This window comes from Solanum verrucosum, unplaced genomic scaffold (genome assembly GCF_900185275.1).
Source record: "Solanum verrucosum unplaced genomic scaffold, falcon-dt-bn FXZP01000040.1, whole genome shotgun sequence".
Lineage (NCBI taxonomy): Eukaryota > Viridiplantae > Streptophyta > Magnoliopsida > Solanales > Solanaceae > Solanum > Solanum verrucosum.
In genome coordinates, this window is record NW_026020323.1 from 1,626,806 (window position 1) to 1,652,815 (window position 26,010).

At 30.8% G+C, this 26,010-nt stretch overlaps 3 protein-coding genes across 3 annotated transcripts; all 3 read left to right on the plus strand.

Annotated features, from left to right (window-relative positions):
* Window positions 1-695: 695 nt before the first annotated feature.
* LOC125835532 (protein FAR1-RELATED SEQUENCE 2-like) lies at window positions 696-3,860 on the plus strand. Its single transcript, XM_049514660.1, has 7 exons — window positions 696-2,796; window positions 2,874-2,930; window positions 3,012-3,080; window positions 3,155-3,223; window positions 3,324-3,395; window positions 3,508-3,570; window positions 3,639-3,860. The coding sequence occupies exons 1-7, from the start codon at window positions 805-807 to the stop codon at window positions 3,858-3,860; spliced, it is 2,544 nt and encodes an 847-aa protein (XP_049370617.1). The 5' UTR covers window positions 696-804.
* Window positions 3,861-13,016: 9,156 nt separating this feature from the next.
* LOC125835512 (VQ motif-containing protein 22-like) lies at window positions 13,017-13,912 on the plus strand. Its single transcript, XM_049514645.1, has one exon. The coding sequence runs from the start codon at window positions 13,069-13,071 to the stop codon at window positions 13,615-13,617; it is 549 nt and encodes a 182-aa protein (XP_049370602.1). The 5' UTR covers window positions 13,017-13,068; the 3' UTR covers window positions 13,618-13,912.
* An 8,282-nt stretch (window positions 13,913-22,194) lies between these two features.
* LOC125835473 (probable pectinesterase 8) lies at window positions 22,195-24,453 on the plus strand. Its single transcript, XM_049514607.1, has 5 exons — window positions 22,195-22,608; window positions 22,800-22,971; window positions 23,505-23,711; window positions 23,801-24,060; window positions 24,145-24,453. Exons 1-5 carry the CDS (start codon window positions 22,241-22,243, stop codon window positions 24,299-24,301), a joined length of 1,164 nt encoding a protein of 387 aa, XP_049370564.1. The 5' UTR covers window positions 22,195-22,240; the 3' UTR covers window positions 24,302-24,453.
* The last annotated feature ends 1,557 nt before the right edge of the window (window positions 24,454-26,010 follow it).

Below are 26,010 nucleotides of genomic sequence, written 5' to 3' on the forward strand. Positions count from 1 at the left end.
TATTACCATAAAATATGCATGTTACTTATTACTCTCTCTATTCAATTTGAGTGAATTATTGATAGTTTTTTCCTAGTTTAAAATAAATAAATTATAAAAAATTCAAAGAAAATGTTGAGACTTTTTCCATATTTATCTTACATTCAATAAAGTTCTTAACTATTTTATAATTTCTTGAGAATAATTGAAAATAATCAAAAACTAATAGTGTAAAGTATGACAATTTTTTGGAGGAGTATGTATGTCATACCCCAACAATTAACTTAAATATGAACTACGGAAAGTACTTTATTTATTTTAATTTATTTGTCTGATTTTAAGTTGATACACAGAATTTATAACAAAGAATAAATAACACTTTGGAATCTATGTAGGTAAAATATACTATAATATTTTTAAATTTTATGAGCTTTTTTTTTTTTTTGAATTGAACAGAAAGATAAAAAAAAGAAGTGCGGTACTGTGTCTTCTCCTTCCATTGCTGGCCTTAGGGTTCATATAAACTTCAATTTCAGTTTGCATCCCTAATTTGGCAAAATCCCAGGTACTATTTCTATCTAATAACACATAATTAGAAACTGAATTATTTTTTTACAATTTTTTATTGGGATTTAATTGGATTTGCTGTGGTTTATTTAGCTCTGTTGATTTTTGTACTAATTTTTCTTGTAATTGATCTTTCCTTAACTTTTTCAGACATTTAAGTTATGAAACTGAACTAGATTAGAAGATTACTACTGAGGGCAAAATCCTTAATTGTTTGTTGAAGTAATTCATAAAATGTGCATCGGTAGGGTTTAAGTTATGGAAATTGATCTTCAATTGCCTTCGAAAAAGTTAGATGTGTATGTGGATACAAATGCTATTGATGATTCAATTCAAAGTCATGTCGGGGAAGAGAATGCTGATAGAAGTGGCAATGGGATAGGTATGGATATTGTTGATGTTGATATTATAGATAAGGGAATAGAAAAGGGTATAGAATTTGATACAAAGGAGGCTGCATATTCTTACTACAGGGAATATGCAAGGTCAGTGGGATTTGGCATCACAATAAAGGCTAGTCGTAGGTCAAAGAAGTCGGGGAAATTTATTGATGTGAAGATTGCTTGTTCTAGATTTGGGACCAAGCGTGAGTCTGGTAGTTCTCGATCATGTCCCAAGACTGATTGCAAGGCCAGTATTCATATGAAGAGAAAGCAAGATGGAAAATGGTATATACATAGTTTCATGAAGGAGCATAATCATGAAATTTGCCAGGATGACTTTTATTACTCTGTCAAGGGTAGGAGCAAGAAATCTGCCGATGTTGTTTACCAGAAAAAAGGACTGCAGCTCGCGTTGGATGAGGGGGATTTGGAACTGCTGCTTGATACTTTAGCACTTATGCAAGCCGAGAGACCTAATTCTTACTATGCTATAGACTCTATGAGAAATGTGTTCTGGATTGATGCAAAAGGTAGAAATGATTATGTCCATTTTTGTGATGTAATTTATTTGGACACATATTACATCAGAAACAAGTATAAAGTCCCATTTTTACCCATCATAGGGGTCAATCATCATTTCCAATTTTTGTTGCTTGGATGTGCCTTGGTTGGGGACGAATCATCAACAACATTTTCTTGGTTGATGCGCACTTGGCTTAGAGCTGTAGGTGGCCAAAGTCCTAGAGTCGTTATTACTGATGATGACATTTCCCTGAAAGAAGCAGTAGAGGAGGTCTTCCCTAAGGCACAACATTGCTTTTGTTTGTGGAATGTAATGGGAAAAGTTTCTCAAAATCTTGGTAATAAGATAACTAAGCCTGAAGATTTTGTAAAGAAGTTGAAGAAATGCATGTGGTTTCCACTTAAAGAAGAAGAATTTGAAAAAAGATGGTGGAAAATGGTCGATTCATTCAAACTGAGGGATGATGACTTGATTCGGTCATTGTTTGAAAATCGAACAAAATGGGTTCCAGTGTACATGAGGAATACTTTCTTGGCTGGACTCTCTACAGTTGAGCGGTCTGAAAGTGTATCCTCCTTCTTTGAAAGGTACATTTCCTCTGAGACTGAATTCAAAGAGTTCATTGGTCAATACAAACTATTCGTGCATGAGATGTATGAAGAGGAAGCAAAAGCTGATATTGAATCACGTCATAGACTACCTACCATAAAAACTCTCTCTCCTTATGAGAAACAAATGTCCACTGTCTATACAAACTCAGTATTCATGAAATTTCAAGCTGAGGTTTTTGGCGTTGCTGCTTGCACTATTCTGAATGAAGGTGAAGAGGGAGCAGAAAAGTTGTATAGGGTTAATGACCGTAAAAAACACCAGAGTTTTATGGTATCCTGGTGTGCAAGAGATTCTTGCATCGTCTGTTCATGCCATTTCTTTGAGTATGCAGGTATTCTTTGTAGACATGCAATTACGGTTCTTCAAGTATCTGGTGTCCCCAATATCCCCGCTCTGTATAAATTAGAGCGGTGGACACGAGAGGCAAAAACTAAAGGGACAGCATGTGGGATTCCACACAACCCTCGTTACAGGATCCAACGTCTCAATGATCTTTGCAAACTTGCTGCCAAATTTGGCGAAGTTGGATCATTATCCTGGGAAACCTATGAATCAGCTGTAATCACACTCCAAGCTGCATTGCATGACTGTGTCAATGCAAACAACTCTGTGAAGAGTGCATTAGTCTCTAACATTTCATTTTCTCAATGCGATACTAACTTTAACGAAGAGATTCAAGGTGGTAGCATGGCAAAGTCATCAAAGAGAAAGAAAGTACAGAAGAAGCGCAAGGTAGTATAAGCTCTTATGATTTCAGCAGATTCAACAATAGTTCCAAAATAGACTTTTTAATAGTGGAGGAACTGTAGGTTCAATCTAACGTTGAAGTACTATCTACCAGGATCCAAGATAGCAACCTGCAGATGGTATATGTTTTGGCTTACAATCGTTTGCACATGTGTCGTAAGCTCGGTCACATTTATTCATTCTGTTTTGCTCTTTTGTAGGATCAATCAAACTCAAAACTACCAACTCATGAAGATGCTTTCCATGCTCAGAGGCATGTACAAGGAATGGTATGAGATATCCCTAGCTAGACCATAATTTACTTGCGGTCAAGCTCTTTTGACCCTTCTTTGTATGACTACAGGATCTAAGCTCCAGAATGGCAACTATTGAGGGATACTATGCTCCTCCTCATCAGAGCGTTCATGGATCGGTGCTGCATCCTCTTTTTGCGTTCAAACTTTGAAACAATTGCACGTAATTAATATTTTTTTGCTCAACAGAACTCATTCAATGATTTGGTATTTTCTCAGGGCCAGTTGAGTTCATTTTCTATGTTACAAGATAGTTATTGCAGCAATCATCAAGCCTCACACAGTGTTCTGGTAAGGCAACTATTTTATTAGGAACTTGATGATGAGAAGCCGGACTAAATTTTTGGTTTAGTACGAAGGGCTTCATCCAATTCTGTTCCATTTTACCTCCCCTCTCTCACAGGGAAACTTGAATTATATATCAGCCCACGGTGGTCATTACTCTCCTCAAAGTATTCAAGGACTGGTATGAACACAAAGACCTAAATCTCGTATTTTTGTTGAATTAAATCACGTAGTGAATTGCAGTTGCAGGGACAGCTTAGCTTCAGAGCACCACTAGTGCGTCCTTCTTTCAACATTCAGGGAAATTCATCTGATATGGCACATTTTATTTACTCAATATTTTGTTATTTCGTGTTTAGTGTGAGTTCAAATTTCACTCTTGCTCCCTACTGTAGGACAATTCAACCAGTGTCACAGGAAAACATTAGCAGGATTAGTGTTCCTCTCTGCTGGATTGGAAAGAATGCTTAATATATCGCCTTAGGAAGTTAGCTGAATAGGAGGAAATTAAGATTACTTTTTTCTATGCTTAAGCATGTTTAACATAGAAGGAAATTAATGTACATTATTGAAGATCACTAGATGAATAACAATAAGGACTTCAATATTTCTTTTATTTCTGAAAGCAACATGTTATATGAGAAATGTTCGATTGTTTATGAAGAGAATTCTGTCTTCTGCCCTCGCGTCTGAGAATATTATGGGTTCGATTCTGGAATCGTGTGTGGGTTGATTGCTTTGAGTCATTGGTTTCTATATCTTCACTGAAGTCACAGTTTCTCAAATTTTACTCTGTTCTTTCTCCCACCTTAATCCTTTTTCGTCGATCCCTGCAACATCCATTATTGAGGTGTTCCTCATGTTATCATCTGTACTCAGCAGCATAAAACCTGTTTACAAATCTGATTGAAAACTTTGTCTATGGTGTTAGTTTCTACAATTTATTCTCGAGAGAATGTGAGTATTATTACACTCTTTAGAGGAATGCAAAAATAATTTACTATATTTCATTTTCTATTTTCTATATTGATTATCCTACTAAAACTTTTTATTTTACTATATGATATATGTGAGTTTGTATGTGCATGTTTAGAGGGAAAAAACTAAATATTCGACCAAAAAGACCGTTAGGTAGTTGGTTTGATTTTTTCTTTAATAAAAGATCAACACACATCGGACAACATATTATTCTCGGAATATAAATGTATTTGTAAAGATCTATTGAAAAAAATTAAAAAATTAAATTTAAATTCATCAATCAAACAGTACAATAAATTCAATAATAATTTTTTTAAAAAGTTACACCCATTAATTATTATTTTTTGGATCTGATTATTAAAAAAAAAGTCCGCTAGTGCCAGTTAGGGGTGGACATGATATGGTATGGTATGATACAGTATTTGAAATTTTGGTATTCAATTTTTAAAATTATTATACCATTATCATATCAATTTAATTTGGTATTTTGAAGTTCGATTTTGGTATTTTGTGGTATGGTAAATTGGTAATCATAGTTTGTTCAACTTCGATGATATATACTTGTATAATAGATTATTATGACTTCGACAATTCAAAAAGGGGTCTCAATTGTATCATACTAACATATTACACCTGTAGAAATATAAATTCAAAAGAAAGTACAAACAACTCCTTTTGTTAATCAATTACATTTAAATCAAAATAGAGTAATCAAAATTTTAACTTCTAAACATTTAGTTTATACTAATACTAGGTTGTATATTTGTTAGTATATATATATATTATTTGTGTAACTATATACTTCGGTATAGTATTTGACATTTCAATATGTTGTTTCTAAAAATCAAATACCGTATCGAATACTAAAAAAAATTAAAATATATACCATATATTATATCAAATACAATAATATCAAAATTACAGTACTAAAAATTTCAATATAATATGATAATTCGATACATACTTATACCACGCCCACCCCAATGCTAGTAGTATTTGTTTGACTTTTCAGTTTTCCTATAATGACGGCCTCACAATATAAAATGTCTGTTTCTCGTGCAATATAGGGGCGATGCCTAATGTGGGTTAGTTTAAATTTTCAAATTTATCCTCATTAATTAATTCAATAGGTTTATAGAAGACGGGAAATTTAGTACTACTCTTTATTTAGGGAAAATGAAGAAGATATTAGTAATTAATAAGAGAATTCAATGTAAAAAATAAAGAATTTTGCGATAATAATATGAATAATAATATGAATGTGTATTTATAACTAACATTTTATATAAATATTATTAACGACTTTAGTGATTCTGGATATAATGACATTAACTCGAAATTGTTGTTAATGTTTTTGTGTCAACAAATATTGCCACTAAAAAGAATTCTATTGCCAATAAATATCTCTTTTGTCAGTAGTGATAGAACACATTTTAGTAATACAATCGAGTTGAAAATATAAATTTTAAAGATAACAACAATTTCAAGTTCTAGCAATTGGATTCCAATTATTTTTAATACAAAATTGATACATTTCTCAATATATATAATTTGAATCAAAGCTGATGAGTTTTGTCGAATCCATTGCTTCCGCCCCTGGTTTAGTAATGAATAAAAACAAGTAAAATTAAAGATGCACCTTCCTAGTATTGACGTGGTGTCATGATTTGTTGCTTTCAAAAGCTTTTCTGCAAATGCATGTTCCAAGTTTCATAGCCAAAGACAGAACTATCTACCAAAAATTATACATACTGCCTTCCATATAACACGTGTGTTTTTGTGCCCATTAGGCCTTGGCAGTTGGCTGCATATTGGACTTAGAACGTCAATAAGTACTGGCGGAGTCAGAATTTTCACTAATGAGTTGCAACATCAATAAATACTGACGGAGTCAGAATTTTCATTAAGAAAACCCCTTACCCATACCTAGTATGGCCCCGTATTGTCAATGAAAAATATCACGGAGCTTATATGTTTGTGTTTGTGATTTTTTATATTTTGACAATTCAAGAATAGAGTGATGGAGTTGGTGGCTCTACGATTGAGAAATCAAAAGATAATAGTCATGAAATTTGTGGTTCCATAAATGAAAAAGTCATGGATTTCATGACTTTAAGAGTTACTTTACATTAAAGTATAAATAATGAATACACAAGGAAGGGAAAGGGATAAAAAAAATCTTTTTAAGTGTTTCAAACTCACGTGGGTCTAAATGTGATCTTTGTTGCTCTACTACTTGTTACAAACCTTCCACAATGCACATTATATTATAAAGTTGGCTAATAAAGAGTTTGCAGTAAAGTGTGTTTATAAAATTTTATAATTCTAAAAAACGGCTCCACTCCATGATAAAGTTTGAACATTGTCCCGGAGTTTTTCACATTCCCAATTCAAATACTAGTGGATTGTTTGGTTAGTTAAATAAAGAATAATAATTAATTTTGAATAAAATACAACATTATTTTATCTAGCTTTTAATTATAGATATTAATTAGTTTTGATTTATATCTCAATTCATAAAATATCTTGCCCATCTATTGATAAACCAAATGGGTGCGGATTTTATTAAAATTAAACATATGTCAAATATATTAAAAAGTAGATGACTTTGATGATCAATTATCACTCATTAAGCGACCGTTCAAACAATCCATTCTCACGTTCTTTGTAGATCAACCATGTGTCACAATTTTTGTGATTTGTGAAGGGGCTCAAGACCTTTAATTATTAGTCCATCAATTGTAAGTAATTAAATCATAATCACTTCTAAACTTTGGAGATGTAACTCCAAAATTCAGGTCAAAGAAGTTAAAGAATAAATGTTGTTTTCGTGGAATAATTAATCACGAGTTGGATGGCTCTATAATTCATACTAGGATCGTAATCCATGACGATGTGTAGGAAGTACTATAACATTGACTATTATGCGTTATTCATACTTTTGTCATTGGAATAGAGACATTGACTATAGAGCATCATTAGGTCACAATTAACGCAGAGTTAACATTTTGAGTTTATGAGTTTCAAATTTTAGAAAATATAGTTTAATCAATATAATACTTTCTCTGGTTCAATTTATGTGACACATTTCAAATTTCAAAATTTAATATAGTACAATTTACAAATCTTTAAAAATAATTAGGGAATAAATAATCAATAATAAAAATAAAATATAAAAAAATTATTTATCTTTTTTCATAACATATTAAAAATAATAAATAAAAGTGAATCGTGGGAGTACTAGTCAAAGGTCATTTAAAGCATGATAATGATATGTGGAAAGCTAAGTTGGTGTAGGTTTCGCGGAAGAGGGGAAAAATTAAGCAGGAGAGACTTCCAATTCCAAAAGTGGGGAGACAACCAACTTAATTGAAGTCCTGTTCAGTAGATACCTACCTACCATCCACTCCTTCCAAATAAATCATGAGGATTATAAATTTTAACTTCCTTTTTACTCATCTTAATGTTTAAGCACTCGTTTGATCCTGTGATATGAAATTATGATATGCAATTAATGTCATAGTGATTAGTGTAGTCCAATCAATATAATGATGATATTTATTATTATTATTATTATTATTATTGTTATAAAACATTGATTTGAATGAAGTAGTAGTAAATTTGATAAAAAATAATAATGAATTTGATAAATATAAATGGAAATTAAGAAATGATTTGAAGTAAAAATAATTTTATATTGGAGAAAAATAATCATTATATGAGATATAATTGTTTAAAAAGTAATTATATGAATTATAAATTTTATTTACATGTGAAACAAATGGCTAGTAGATATATATAAATTAAATGTGGTTATTTTTGCAAAATATAAACTTGTGGGTCAATTTTTGTATTTGAAAAATTCTATATCATGATTTGAAATTTTCAAATCATGATTTTAGATTTTGGGATTTCATCTCATGATATGAAATCATGAGATTAAATCAGCGTGAAATCGAATGTCTAAACGTTAATTTCATCTCATGATTTCATATCATGAGATGAAATCACATGGCCAAATGTGTACTTAGAAAAATCTCATATCATGATTTGAAATTCTCAAATCATGATTTTTGGAAAATTTAGAATTTCATCTCATGATATGAAATCGTGAGATGAAATCTGCATAAAATCACATATCCAAAATGTTCATTTCATCTCATGATTTCATATCATGATATAAAATCTCATGACCAAACACCTGCTAGTCACTCAAAAATCACAATGATAAATTTCTTATTATTAGAAATGTTAGTAAATTAAAAATAAAATTGTCATATTACGTAGATGAAAGATATAAATATCTTAACATTATTTATATAAAGTAAATGATTTAAAATGGTCGGCTTCGCGCAAATAGATCTTTGTCGGGGAGATTGGTGCCCCTTGAGGTATGCCCTTCCGGTGGATTGTTCTTGGCGTAAGAATTAGGATATCATTAGCCATTAGATAACATTTATTCTCATTAAGATTAAGATATATGAATTGAACATAAATCTGAATGATTAAGATATTGTCTCTAGATTAAAAAATTGAATTATTAAGATGGTTTTATTTTTCAAATAGTGAATGTGCATAATTTACTTAGTTGTAAACATAAAAAGTATACAATTCAAATAAAAAATAACTACATATTAATTTTAAAAAATATAAATATTTACTAAAATAAAATTATTATTTGATATAAAAATAGGACATTTATATACGCAAAATGGAGTAACTGATGAGATGATAATGAAGTTGGTTAATGCTTGTAGTTGACGGTTTTGAAGGTATAGTAGCTGAAGAATTAATATGTGGTATTTGCTGATGTGTTGGTGGTAATCTGTGTTGGTGCTAGTGGTGGAGGTGGAGGCAGTGGCGGATCCAGGATTTAGAGTTCGTGGGTGTCAAATAGACTTATTGATTAAATTAATTTTATATTTGATTAAATTATTCGTCTTTTCGATATATATCATAAATCAATCAATAAAATATAAATAATAAGATATTACACTTTTATTGAGTAAATAAAAGAAAAGTCAAAAGAGTAATAATGTAATTAATTTAATTTAAGTCAATAACAATTATAAAAAAAGAAAAAGAAAAATGTGCCAGCTGTTTGCAGCAAATTTCTCAAAAAAATAGGTACAAATGGGATTCGAACCCGCAACATCAGTCTTCTAAAGTTGCCCTCATACTGTGGTACCACAAGCCAGTTTTATTCTCTGGGTGGTACGCTTTATATTTATATAAATATTATATATATATACCTATGTATATATAGAGTTTCCGTTGAAGTTCGGGGGTGGCGTGACACCCCCACACCCCTTCATAGATCCACCCCTGGGTGGAGGTGGAGGGTAATAGGGATTGATAGCGGTGGTGAAGGTGTTAACGATAATAAATTATAATAATGAAGATGATAGGTGTAATAGCGACCGACAATAACTGAACTGTGATGGTTGTGATGGAAAGGTACCCTTGTTTCTTGGAACTTGCCTCAACTCTTTTTTATTTAATTTGATTTTCTAGATGCATCACTTTGAATGACTATAGCATCTAGAAGATTGCACTCCCAGCAACTGCAGCCACTCATAAAACCTAATCTTTTTTTTTTTTTTTTTTTTTTTTCTCCGTGGTTTCCGGGCGTCGCTTTGCGAACCCGACTAGCTGTACCCACCGGGTCCCGCTGTTTCAAGGCGGGTCCACCACGGTTAGTTCCACGGGGCCCTGGAGACGCGGCCGGTTTGTAATGCCTCCAGTGGCCCTGCTGGGGCTCGAACCGACGACCTGAAGGACTTTGTCCCAGGCCTTTACCAGCTGAGCTACCCCTCAGGGTTCATAAAACCTAATCCGTATTGAATTATATTGAATTTTTGTGATCCTCCAAATTATCTTCTATCTTTTTCTCTTATTAACAATAATAATTACTATACAGTATCCATTTGAGTTTACTTTTATATTTGTTGAAAAATTATTATTCTTTCGATAAAAAAATATTTTAATTAAAATGAAAGGAAATATTACTTTTTGAATGTCATTGTTCTAGACTTAATGGAGTTTTCCTTTTCAAAATGTTATTATCTTGGTCCGTTGTGACTAGACATGAATTCCTAATGAATAATTTAATTAGCTTTCAAAAATAATTTTGACTTTTACCGCTTAAATTAATTTCTTGTTGATTGAACCACTAATTTCAATACCTCAACTCAAGCCAAAACTATATTTCCAACCAAATCTAAACAAAGGTCTCTGTCCAATAATACATGTCCACTATTAATTTTATACACTTAACAATAAGTAGAAGAGTAATTTTATTTTATCATTCTTTGAATATAATAAATACAATGTATTGAAAAATGTAATAGGGAAATAACTATAATTAATAATAAAGGTAAATTAGGAACTAAATATAAAATCATCCATTAATTTCATAAAGTAGACACGTATTGCTGGATATCCTAAAATAGTATAGTGGACTTCTATTTTTGGGCGGAGGGAGTAATTAATAACTAAATAACATGATCTTTCATTGATCTTTAATTTGTCAAATTTGACGAGAGGGAGTTGCTCGGATGATAAACACCCCTCACTTCCAATCCGAAGGTTGCAAGTTCGAGTCACCAAAGGAGCAAAAGGGGTGGGAGCTCCTAGGGAGGGAAAAGAAAAAACTAAAAAAAAAAATTTGTCAAATTTTGATTTGATGAAACTATTAAAAAAATAATGATTGATATAATGAGTTTACCATTTTACCCTATTAATTAATAGAGTCTTAAACATATTACTCACTACATTTTTCAAAGACATTAACGCAATGTTAATAAATTAAAGATATAGTAGAAGAAATAAATTGTTCATTCTTGATTTGTTAGAAATGACAAGTAAAAAGGAAAATTAAATTAAAAATTATTTGACAAGTAAATTGAAACGGAAAGATTTTAAAGAACGTGTTACAAAGTTTAACATTAAATTAATAGAAAAATATTATTATTTGTTAAATAAATTTGTTTTTTTTCGTTGAATTGTCAATGTATATCTAGTTCACATGATGAGAAAATTAAAAAGCATAAAGAGGATTATTCAACAAACATATAACATATTTTCTCTTCCAGCAGACCCACGTGATACTCACGTGTCAATAAGGACCCCGGCTAAGGGGGCGGCAGTTGGGTCATGATCGGTAGCAAGAGGAGCCAAAATTTCAATTTTATAATTTTTCAAATTTTTAAATGAACATTTCAAATCTTACTTCCTTTGTCAGGGATCCGGCTCTCCTTCATTACTTTTTTTTTCTATTTCGTCAAGTACACGTCTAGATTAGAAACATGTGTCATATTTAAAGTTTAAATGTTAAGATTATATCATATGAATAAATATCATAACCATAGTTAAGTCAATAAATTTTAGAAAACTATTCTCCAAATTTGGTAAGAATTACAATATATTCCATACAAAATTTGATATTTATTTATATCTTTAATTTCATATTATATTTTTAATTTACAATTTAATATTTAAATACAAAAATATAATATGAAATTAATGATTATAACTTAGAAGTCACTCAACTATTGATATTTCACTTAAGAAGTCACCCAATCAATTTAAATGTTTTTTTTTTGTTGAAATCTAATTTTATTTTAAACTATTTTTATTATAAGAAATAAGAAGGTATCTATTTTATTCATCTTACTAATCCACTCCAATTATTTAATTATATATATTTTTTAAAACGTACTGTAGCAATAGACAAAAAAAATCATTTTCCGTTCTAGCAATTGTTTAGTAGAATTAAATAAGCTGAAAAATGATCCCAAAAAAAGGGAGAACGTTGGAATTGATCAGAAGTAATTAAGAAGTAATCAAAAGAATGCACAAGAGCAATCTTTTATCATTTAAAAATAATTGGCTTAAAACTAAAAATTTACAATTTAATATTTAAATACAAAAATATAATATGAAATTAATGATATTAATAAATATCAAATTTTGTATAGAATATATTGTAATCCTTACCAAATTTGGAAAGTAGTTTTCTAAAATTAATTGACTTAACTATGGTTATGATATTTGTTAATATATATAATCTTGACCTTTAAACTTTAAATATGACATATGTCTCTAATCTAGATGTGCACTTGACGAAATGGAGGGAAGGGGTAATGGAGGGGAGCCGGATCCAAAGGGTGACTTATTTTTGTTTTTTAGTCTGTTTTCGAAAAGAATGATTTTCTTTATAATACTTTAATTTCAATTTTTCACACGACATATTTATGACGATAAGATTATAGGGCATTTCAATATATTAATTATAACTTTAATTTATTATCACAAGATTGAAAAATCATTTTTATTTTCTTAAATTTTGTATCAAATCAAACTAGATAATTCTTTTTTAAACGAAGCGAGTAATAGCCAAGTTTTAAATTGAATATAATTTTTAACACAAATATATTATTAGAATACAAGTTAGTGAGATCAATTGAACATATATCCAAACTTCTAGCTCCGCCTTTGATCATGATGATACTACCACTAACTACTATAGTTATTTTTATGTATATGTATTAGTCATGTACTTTGACCAACCAAAACTATGTACCTACTATTATAAATTCAAAGGATCATCCTATGTTTGTATTTCTTCTTCTTTACACAAGGTTTTCAAAAAACAAAAAAGCTCTCATTTCTTTTCTACTTTTTTATTATTTTTATAGGCATGAGTGAAACCATGCCAAATAACCCCACAAATTGGATGCAATTCTATCAACCTCAAAGATCTCCACAAACCACTATGTTCTCCGATGCCACAATTGTCACCACCACGGCCTCTTCTGTAGTCAGTGCTCCAGATCACCACCAACACCAACACCAACACCAACACGGCACCGGGCCATCTGACGGGCGTGTTTCCAAGCCCATCAGACGGCGATCAAGGGCTTCTAGGCGAACACCAACCACCGTGTTGAACACGGATACTACAAATTTCCGTGCCATGGTGCAACAGTTCACTGGTGGATCTGTTGCACCATCGCAGGGGGCCTACTTGGGTTTTGGGCCTAATAATCAGCAAATTATGAACCCCAATACTTATAATATCCAATTTCAAGCGCAGCCAGTGCCGCAAAACCAATTGCCTTACATGTTCAGTACATTGGGCAGTTCAACTACTCGACCATCTCCTGCTGCTCAAGGTCGTGCTGGTAATTTTCTCCATACTTCTTCTCCTTCTAATGAGAACAAGTCGGAAAATAACTTCACGTTCTGATTACTTAAAAAAAGAGAAATTGACATAAATAGTCGTTCAATTTTACCCATTCCGTCGTTTTCACTACATTAATATCGGTGCTCAGTACCTGTACATAGCCCCTCAACAATATCCTTCCTCGTTGGTTCATTTTATATTTTATATTAGTCTAGTTTAAATTTAAATTTTGTCGTATTAATCATATGTAATTTTCTTGATATCTTTATTTCTTTCCTTTTAACAAAATACTGTTATTTGGAGTAATAGAGGTATTTTTTTTTTATATATTAGATAATTCAAAGGGATTTTTTTCTTTTTTTCCTGTGCGTATGTATTATTAAATTCAGCAAGCTATTATATCTGCCCAATTATAATCAATTAAGCCTACTGAGACGTCACTTTATTTCAATTTTTGTGATAATCTGAAATAGCACATTTTAAAATTTAAAATAATTAGCATTATATTTTTTATTTTATTCTTACTGAAAAACTTAATCACCACACAAATATTATGTCATATTTAATATCACAAATTTCAAAATATTTTCAGAATCACACAAAATAATATGGCATATTTTAGATTTATTTTGATTCAAACTATGTCACGGATATTAAAATAAATGATATATATATAATATTTGTTCGTCTTTCTCTATTCTTCTGAAAATGTAAAAGAATTGAGAAAAGACGAACAAATATCAAGTATACATAGATAGAGACCACCCTAGGATGCATCGTCATTCCTAGCAATCGGTTCATTTTCAATTCAAAATATCCTATAAAAGCACTTACGTACTGTACAAAATAAAGTACCTAAGTTAGATGGAAAGGACGAAGTTAAATCAAATTTCTTTGAATCCCTACACGCTTTAATATTTTGTTTTTATTTTTAAAGAAACCCAACAAAGAGAAATGTTTTTTGCATGACAGATAAATTAAGGTAAGCATGACAAATAAATTAAGGTAAGGAATACACTTATACACACACACAAAGAAGAAATTAAAAAAGGGCATGAATGTCGACACTCATGATATAAATTTTCCCCCCTTTTCCTTGTTCTAAAATAAAAAAATAAGAAAGAGAGAATAAAGAAACGTTCATCCACTAAAGGATGTGTTGGAGTGTACATGAGAATGTTCCTTTCTTAATCATGGATCTCGAATTTGAGACATGAAGATGAAAGATTATTATCAGGGGGAGCGCTATTCTTTGAATAAGTCCTATCTCATGCAAATTCAAATTAGTCAAATTTTAATACGAATATCAATTACCAAACGACAAAATCAATAAAAGAAAAGAAAAGGAATGTTCAATAAAGTGAAGCGCACACTTTGTCTAATTTGTCAAATATTCAACTTAGAAAAGGATTGACATGCGTGGGAAAGAGGCTAGAGGGGTTGTATGGGAGCTTAGTAGGTCCCCACTCAACGTGTAAAGTAGAAAAAATGAGATACAACTATTTTGACAAAGTCAATCTTCCACACTCACTAATTATCTTTGTTTTATTCATGTAATAATCCCACTAATTGACATTGCTCCTATTTATTTACTACGGCTAATCTATTTCATTAGATTCCTTTTGACACCAACAAGAGTCCACGAGGATTTTTACTTGGTCTTTGGTAAAATTGGTTACATATAAGGCCGGGTGTGTTTGTTACGAAGGAAAATGTTTTTCGTGGAAAATGATTTCTTGAAAAACAAGTGCATTTGTAACTTATTTTCTCATGTTTGGTTGGTGAGTATTTTTTTTTTTTTTAATGTTTGGTTGGTGAATGAAAATATTTTTCCTGAAAATATCTTTTATTTTTGGATAACAAGAAAGTACTCTTTAGGAAAACAATTTCTGATCTGAAAATCAACCCTGATATTTGATCTAGGACCCAACCCTGTCACCTGAACTAGGAAAAAAAAACGATGGCCGTTCCAAAATTCGACCCTAAAATCTGATCTAGGACTTGACCCAGAACTTGACCCAAAAACTATTCTTCAAAACAAATATTTTTTTAATTTTTTTTTGATGGGTGGCGGGGGGGGGGGGTGGTGGTGGATGGGGGCATAAAAATGAAAACTTTTTAAATTTGAAATATTTCTCAAAAACGATGGGGGTGGGGTATTTTCCAAAAGAGTTTTTAATTTTTTTTATGGGGGTGGCATAAAAATGATTTTGTTTAAAAAAATTTGAAATATTTTTCACAATTTTTTTATGGGGTGGCTTGGGTTGGGTGTGGGGGGAGGGCGTAAAAAGCGAAAAAAAAAGTCTAATTTGAAATATTTTTTTAAAAATTGACCGGGGGGAGTGAGGGGGGGGGGGGTGTCAAGGTATTGGGTGGAGTAAAAAATGAAATTTTTAAAAAATGAAATGTTTTTCCAAAACAATATATTTTGTGTGTGGGGGGGGGGGTAGGGGTTGGGTGAGGTAAGACAAATTTTAAAATTTGATATATTTAAAAAAACATATTTTAAATTTTTTACTTTTTTTGTTGGGGGTGGTGTATGGGGTAGGAGTAAAAATATATTTTAAATTTAAAAAATAAGAAAATTAAAAAAAATTAATTTTTTTTGGATGGGTAGGGTCGGGTTCGAGGTACGTGGTAAAGTTTTGAAAAATGTTTTTCTTAATTTTTTATCAAGGGAAGTCATTTTCATTAAATTTGAGGAAAATGAGTTGATGTAGAAACCATTTTCCAAAACATTTAAGCCAACCAAACATGGGATAATTGGAAAATATTTTCCAAAAATAATTTTCTTCACACCAAACACATCCGTAGTTGTTGGGAAAATATCACACAATGAAAGTGAAATTCTTTGTGAATTTTATTGCTTATATGAATCATAGATAATAAGAGTTGATATCTCTACTCAATATTATGAATTTATCTAGCTAAATTACTGATTTTGTTTTTTTGAATAATCAATAAAATCATTCAACTAAAATTTATCATAAAAAAAAATCTAACATGGAAAAATAATTTAGTTTATATTAATAAAATCATTTAAATAATATATCGTGCAATAGAACTGTGTCATAAGGAACTTATTCAAACTCGTGTTTCTTAAATCCATTCGACTACTCCTCATACTCAAGGTGCTTGAAATAGCAAAGCCCAGATCCTTATGAGTTACTTTAGGATAAAGTCTTCAGAAAGTCAAGAGACTACAGAGAAGCTTGTGAGAAGCCCGTTAGTGTGCTTAAGTATATTGATTTGAAAGAATGCATCCTTATTCATATGAATCGTGTGTTTGAGCCAAGGCGAGATGTACTCTCAACTCTCTTCTCGAAAGCTTGTTTCAGGTGATACCTTTTAAGAGGGAAGTGTGTTTAGAATGCTTGGACATGTATCTTCACCTGACAGATAGTGTGAGTTGTGATATTATGAGCTAGTAATAGTAGAAGTGCCTAGAGTTAGAAGTATGCATTTAGAAGTGTAGGAACCTAAGAATGATGTTAGTTATTGAGTAAAGTATGTAGTTATAGTCATGTACCTAGTAAATAATTAATGAGGAGTATTCCCCTTATTTGTAGGCTAAAGAGTGATAATTTTGTGTGAATTTAATGATAGAATGTAGATGAATAGTTATTAATTATGTTGAGTTAGAGTGTACTTTAATCAGAAATAAGTTTATGTCGATGTGTCATTGTGTTAATGAAGATCAAGTATAGGTGTTGAATATACGAGCAGAGTATTCATGAGGTGATAGATCTAATTTGAGATTATGATTTTAGAAGGGAAAGTCTCATGGTATTCAGAGGGTCATAGAGCTAATTCCGGCAATAAAGTGTAGTGAATTGATAAATAATACTTGGGTTGTGAAAGGAAATGTGACGGTAATTTGTAAATAGGCAGACTGACGATAAATATTGACTACTTGGCATGTGGTCTTAGTGGGGGTGAGTGTTTCTTAATTTTATCTAGTAGTCGTAAGCTAGTAGAGTATGTGATTATATTGATATTTTTGTTTAGTACTAGACACTAAGCTTGAAGTTGAGATGAGTGTCGTGATAAAAAGGATGACAAAATGAAGGTGATGATGTTAGTTTTGAGATCTAATCTAGTAGGTTTGACATAAATTAGGTGAGGAATTAAGGTGCTACTTTTCGATAAATGTGAGTGATACAAGTGTGGTATTATGACTCTTAGATGAGGGCAATGAAGTGTGGCTAAGTCATTAGATTAGCAAGAGCATTAAGAGGTGTACCCGAGATTGTATGTAGTCAAACGAGGTTCTAATTAAGTTTATGATCTTTCATATGTGCCTAGATAGCATATTTGAGCTGTCAAAGTGGAATATATAGGTTGTTGTAAGCATTATTTATTACTCTTAAGAGTGTGGTCGAAGAGATTATAAATATATATATATATATATAAACCTATAAAGCCGCTTAATCTACTCTTAATAGCTTGACTCTCCTTCTTAGCTCACTAATACTGTCCTTCTAAGTTCATGTCTACCTAACTGGATGAAACTTGAATTATATTTGAAAGGTTCATCATTGGATAAATTTACTACAAGAAGAACACACTTGAACATTTTTTATTGATGGAAACCTAACACAATACGTGAAAATTGCAAGTTTAAAAACAAGTATCAAGTACAAACAACAAAAACAGAAATCAAGGAGGAGTAACTTTTTAAAATGGGATAATACATAAGTATTCCCTAGACTATGATCGAAATTTCAGAGACACACATAAACTTAACTAGAGTCCTATTACCCCCCGTAAACTAATTTAAAATGGAATAAATACACCGCAAACGCTGACATGGCATAGAGAGTGTGCACACTCTCTTGAAGGCAAGTGATGAGTGCACAAATCCGACACATGTCATTTTTTGATTGGTAACTTTATAATTAGTTAGTACACATATTTATTGACAATAAAATTTATATATATTTAATTATTTTTATTTATTCTTTGTAAAATATTTATTTTAATTTCTTTTCACTTTAAACTTTTTTTCTAATTAATTTGTTATCTTTTTACTTTTAATTATTTTAAAAAATATGTGTATTTTTTTTTTTTAAAAAAAAAACTTAAAAGTTTCCTTTAATTTTAACGTTTTAATTTTTTTTATGTTTTATTTGATCTTCTTCACTTATTTTGATATCTGTTCAAAATTAACTTATTTTAAATATAAGACATTTGAAATCAAATCAAAACGAAAGACAAATAAAATAAAATTAATAGAAAAATAAAAGAGAAAAAACAATGAATGTAGGTAAAAAACAAAGTTTCGATACAAGGTAAAAAAAATGTATTAATTAATTTAAATACAAGATTCAAAAAATAAGATTATTTTTTTTAAAAAAAATGATTTTTTTTTTTTTTTAAATATTATTTTTTTTAACACGTGGCGGGCGAGCGTGTATAAACACAACCAACTTGAGTGGTTGAAGGTGCCACATCAGCACAAAAGGTGCACAAAATACGAAAAAATGAGTTCAGGGGGGCAACGGGATCTTGGTTAAGTTTGTTGGGTATGTAGCAAGAGTTAATGGGAAATTGAGGGAAGATGAAAGAGGAACTTGGAAAAAGTTGGGAACTTGAAAAAGTTGAGAACTTGAAAAGTCCTCTTATGCTTTATTGAAAAGACATTGAAAAGACATTTGTCCCTCATCGGTGGTGGAAAGAAAAATAGGAGAGTTTAAATATAGAAACACTCCTATTAATTGTTAAAAGGGTTGGAAAGAGGGACCCCCCTCGCGCCGTCGTCGTCGTCGCTCGGCTCGGCTTTGGCTTTGGCTTTGGATTTGGATTTGGAAAAATGATCGAGAGATTATTTTTTGGACAAAGTTTGTTTTAATTATTTTAGTTAATTAATTATTTAATTAATTAAATTAAATTAAATGGCCAACGTTTTAATTAGTTAGTTAACCGATTCAATTAATTAGTTAATTGACCCGACCCGACTCGGATCCATGCGCGACCCGTTTAATTTAATTCTTTCCCGTTTTATTTAAATTTCCCGCAGTGACTGTTCTGAAAGGTTGCAACTTTCAGAAACAGCCATGACTGTTTGAAAGGTTGCAACTTTCATGAATGGTCGTGTGGATTCTGAAAGGATTGCAACCTTTCGGAACCAGTTCCTCTTGCCTATAAATACATTGATTCTTCAGATTTATTCCTTACGAATTTTTCTGATTTCTTCTTCTTCTTCTGCACAAAATTTCTTCTTGTACTTTACTGCTGTTGAGTGGTTCGCTGACACCAGCGTTTTGGGTATCAATACACTGGTGATTGAGATCATTCTATCCTGGGAGGACATATTCCAAATCAAACCTCGGATACTAGAGGGGAATAATTTCCTTAAGGGGACACTGTGCATTCAGTGGGCTTGATCTTTTTCTGATTCTGTTTTTTCCAGATTGTGGTACGTTTATTACAGATTTTAGTTTTGTCAATTAATTTCTGTTCATCTATTCTTACTGGTTTATTAAACTTTGGTTACTTCGTGTTTCTGCAAAGTTTATTGAAATCAGTAATTCTGATTTTTTATATACACAGATTGATAACAAAGTTTAGGTGTGTCTCTGGGATTTCGGTCATAGTCTAAGGGGTACTTATGCATTATCCCTTTTAAAATTGCAATATCTAAAACAAAGGAGAAGTGTTGAGTTTGCTTTTAGTTACTTCAATAAACTTTTAGCAAAATAAGTTACCTAGATTTAGAATGAATTTGAACTTTAAATATTTATTAAGTTGTTTTAATTATTGAGCTTATTTAGCCTTTGTGAATTTTTGTTATGCATATTTTCTGTAAATTATGTTATCAAGATGGCTATTTAAATCCATATTATGCTTAATAAAAATATTGAGAGATATTTCAATTAATTCTTTTTGCTATCCCATTTTTTAAAACACCAACATAAATTAATTCATAGTGATTTCATAACTTTATAGGGTGTTAGATTATGTTTCACATATTTTTTCGTATGTCATGATTGGTTTGAGTGTTGAGGGTTCTCCTATTTAGGTATTAGAGTAGGTTTTGCACGGCTTGATGGATTGGACCATGACACAAAGAAACATCGGTACAACTATAAAGTTCTTCTAAGTAGTGCTCAATGAAATCCTTTTCAGAGATCAGCCCGATACAATGAAGTGTTGTCCGATGTTTTCGGAGATCAAATACATCTCAAGGAGATGTGAGTCATCATACATTTGAAAAACACGCTATTGATTATCCTTCAATTACGAAGAAATATTATAAGAAAAAGAACTAAAAGAACAATAAAATTATACCCACAAGATTTATCAATAAAAATATTCTTTTATTTATTTTGATTGCAGTTAATTTTCCGTATTCAAAATTTGTTGTCAACAATAACCCATATAAATAGGGCAACATTTACATAACTCTTGTAGGATCAATTTATACTATTCTTGACAAATTCGAACTCTAATTTTACACTCGTAAAATTCCACCTTCCTTGCTAATTACCTATTCTAATATTTGATTCTGTTCTTCAAAACATTGCCCAACTTGGACCTGACTTTGAAATTTAACTACTATTAGCCAAACTATCTTTGAGTTGCTTCCAAGTGTAGAAATCTAAACTCAAAATTGCATTTCTAGCAATAATAATATATAGTAGCAACATCCCCCTCTTTGATAGATGGATTCAAGAAAACTTCACGTTATGTTTCTCATGAAAGAATATTAGCAAGGAACTAAATAATGTGGTTCACATTAAATTAACCTTCCGAGCTTTCTGGTAATTTATAACAACTAATTGCTTTTTAATTTATTATAGTTGTGTTTCAAGAGATTAGTATATTTAAGTGGACATTATAATGTCATTTGAATATAAATAATTATCAGCAATAGAAGAACACTAATTGCCATCACCACAAATTTTTATACTATGCTTTATAAAATAATTTTTTTTTACAATATCATGTAAAATTAAGATGTTTTGTAATATTTTGACAATTTAATTTAGTTTTTTTTTTTTTTTACAATATCAACCTCAAACTTCAATTTATATAAGTATGAACTAAAAAGATAATTTGCCCGTCTAAAGTAACCTGAAGTATTTTCTTTTTGTCTTCTTCTTCAAATCTGTCTGCTCCTACAAACTAATGCGGAGAATATTGACTAAATTAACCTTAATTAAATTTGTATTATCAAAGTTGACAAGTATAAAGAGAATGTGCATATGTAGCGTGAAAATAATATAGCATGGTATTATATGTGTGTATCAAACGTCTTTGAAGAAATAGTAAAAATATATATGTATTTGTTCATAGAAAATTATACTAATTGACTTCGAAATATATAAATACGGGTAAATTTGAAAAATAAAATTAATACTATTTTGATTAATTAGGTAAAATACCACTTATTTTAATCAAGTCAGAGACATAAAATCCATCATTCATTTGATGTGTTGGTAGGTATTGCGTATAGTATTGTCCCAAAAAAGGAAAGGGTAATTTGCAAGACATGCCAACCATTCTTATACTTCATTCAATTAAAGTACTACTCTTACTTCTTTATTTTCTTTTTTTATCATAAGGTTTTCTTAAAGGTATAATAATACACGAACTCAATTTTTAAATGTCACCCTTCTCTATATATTTTTTTATATATATAAGTATTATTGTCACCTTCTTTATTTATCGTTCCATAAAAAAAATGAATCCTAAGGCCATATATTTCCCAATTTTCATAGCAATCTTTGCTGTTTTAGCATCAACTCAACCGCCCCGAACGTACTTCAACTGCTTTCTTGATCGATGCTCTACAGCTTTATCGTTATGTATTGTTAATCGCCATCACCATCACCATCATCATCGTCATGACACTGACGATGATAAGGCAAGACAATCTCCCTGTGACAAATTTACTCCAAATTTTCCAACTATAGACCCTAGTAACACGTCAATTATCTGCGTTGATCGAAATGGATGTTGCAATTTCACCACAGTGCAAGCTGCAGTTGATTCTGTTGGGAATTTTAGTGTCAAAAGAAGCTTAATATGGATAAGCAATGGCATTTATTTGTAAGTAGGAGTAGTTATTACTCACTCTCTCTGTTTCAATTTATGTGACATAATTTGATTTTTGACAGTCAAATTTCTGAATATTTGACCGTCAATTAGGACATGAAATCTTTCAATTTTTTAAAATAAAATTTACGTATTTAAAAATTACATACGTAACGTATTTTTGTTTTGTTTGATTGAAAATGCAGTGAAAAGGTAATTATTCCAAAAACAAAACCTAACATAACATTTCAAGGGCAAGGGTATACGACAACAGCTATCGTATGGAATGACACAGCCAATTCTGCAAATGGAACATTTTACAGTGGCTCTGTCCAAGTTTTCTCTACCAATTTCATTGCCAAGAATATGAGTTTCATGGTATATAAATATAATATAATATAATATAATATCATCACCTACCCTTCTTTTTTTTTTTGGTAGGGGTTCATTCGGTACCCGCATTAACGCTCAATTAAATTTCGATTATATTTGCGTCAGAAAGTACCACACTAGGACTAAAGTGCTCCTAACAAAGGCGATTTAGTACCTTCTCTTTCTCTTTCATTTCACGCAGGAAAGTACAACTATTACTCCCTTCGTCTGTTTAATATATTAAAAATAGGTATTCACTTTTATTTGTCCAGTTTGAAAAAACAAGAGATAGTTTATTATAATTATTGAAAAAACAAACTGAATTCTAAATAACACACCAATCTTGTGAACTAAATTTGTTTTTGAACAACCTTTGTCACTCACTAGAAACTTCCCTTATGTCTCAATAATTTATATGTACACGAAATTCAACTGTTTGTTTCCACATTATAAATTTTAAACGAACGGTATTCAATTGAACACTGTCACATTAATATATAGTTGCACCCATACATACTTTAAGTTTACAATAAATACAGAATGTAGCTCCAATGCCGGTACCCGGGGCGGTAGGAGCACAAGCAGTGGCGATCAGGATAGCCGGAGATGAAGCTGCCTTTTGGGGTTGTGGATTTTTCGGAGCTCAGGATACCCTTCATGACGATCGTGGTCGTCATTACTTTAAGGATTGTTATATTCAAGGTTCCATCGACTTCATTTTTGGCAATGGCAAATCAATCTACGAGGTACACAAATTACATTCTTTAATTAATTTCACCTATACGTACATGCATGTTATGTTTTTATTCCAATAGTTTCAACTGCGCGAATGTAGAACTGTCAATTAATATCAATAGCAAGCCCAGTAGCCCCAGGAGTGAAGTCGATAAACGGGGCAGTAACAGCACACGGCAGAGCTACCAAAGACGAAAATAGTGGTTTCGCTTTTGTGAATTGCACTTTAGGAGGCACTGGTAGAATTTGGTTGGGGCGTGCGTGGAGGCCTTACTCCACAGTCATCTTTGCTAACACTTACATGACGGATATCGTGGCTCCTGAGGGTTGGAACGACTTGAATGACCCAATGAGAGACCAGTTAAGTAACTGTATAATCATTTCATCTAAAAAATAATAATATAAATTTCATTCTTTAATTAATTTTTAACTTAATTATTATAGGACAATTTTTTATGGGGAGTATAATTGCTCCGGAGCAGGATCCAATATGGCACTGAGGGCGCCATTTGTTCAAAAACTTAACGATACACAAGCTCTTCCATTCCTCAACTCATCTTTTATTGATGCTGATTTGTGGCTTCAATCTTTCTCCTCTTAGCAACTTCTCCTTCTTTATATTTTCTCTCTCTAATTATAAATTTATGTGTGATGAACTCGATTGCATAATATTCCAAAATTGAACGACATTGTTGTAATATTATTTCGGATTTGTCTTGTATATATATATGAAAATACACATTGACACTATTATAGATGAACTTTTACTTAGTAATTAGTGTATTTTAGTCTGTTGAGAAAAAATATTTGTCTTATTTTTCAAATTATGGTTAAAGAGAGTTGCTTGGATGGTAAACACCCATAACTTTCAACCTTAAGATTGTGAACTCGAGTCTCTAACAATATGAAAAGGTGGTTCTGTGGGAGAGGTAATAAATAAATAAATTATTAATTCTATTAATTAAAGATAGATATCTTTAATTACCTTTAAAGTGTATACTATCAAATGTGAAAGAAGTTAATTATTAAACACAATATGATAGAAGAAAAAGCTCAAAATAGTCCCTTTTTATCTTTGGGCTAAAACTTATAATTATTCTTGTTTCTTTTTCTCCACATAGAACACTTATAATCCCTTGTGTTTGTAATTTTAGTGCATTTTTGGTTCTCCCTCAATTTTTACATTAATTTTGTCTACAATTTAGTATATGGATTGTTCAGTCGTCTTCCTCTATATTTAATAGAAACAATAATTTTATGAGAGAGAAAAGTGAGAAGAAGAATGCTCTTCCAAAAAATCATTACAACTAAACCAAATATATATATTTATTTTTCGAACTATATCAATTTGTTGTAGATAAATAACATTGCAAGAAAAGAAAAGTTTATATTAATACATGTGAAATATGATGCGGTGAACCTCAATCTCAAGAAAATATATTTGATGGAGGACTAAAATTGTATCAATACTATAAATATGAAAGACTATTATTACTCTATATGACAGAACAAAGATGACCATGAATCTAAATCCAAAGCCAAAGATATGGATTATTTTAAGCTTTTCTCCAATATTATACATTACCAAAGAACATTTCTTCTTAAGACACATGAAGATAAATTGACGACGAAATTTATTCTATTATTTTATTATATTCCTGGATTAGAAAAAGATATAAATTCTCTTCTTCATTTATACCTATAGGCTATATTCTTTCGTAGCTTAGTTATCTTCTTTTTAAGTGTTAAAAGGAGAATTTTTAAAGATAACTAAAACGACCGTACTATATAAAAAGGAAAATGGTATGGAAAATACTCTAACTTTGGCCGAAATTGTTATAACGATACCAAACTTTATGATAACTTCAGACCATTTTCCCTATATAAAAATCAAAAAGTGTAAGAGATAGATCAATTGTGATCACAAATAAGCAACATCCTTTTCTTTTTATATAACACACATCTTATTGTTTATCAATTACAATTTTGTGCAATATATATATATATATATATACACACATTAATAGTACATATACAATATGCTTACACCTAGGAGAATTGTGTCTATAATTTAGGGATACATCATACATATATCAGTGTATATATGTTATAAAATATGAAAGAAGAACTTTTGCAAATAGCCACTATAATAAACTTAATTATGTTTCATAGCTATAGTTTGCATATTTAAGGGCTATAGTTACAATTTAAGTTGTCTCGTTTGTATAATTCGCGGATTTGTATAATTCGCAGGTTTGTATAATTTGCGGGTACATTTGTATAATTTCATTATTTTTGTATAAACTCGAA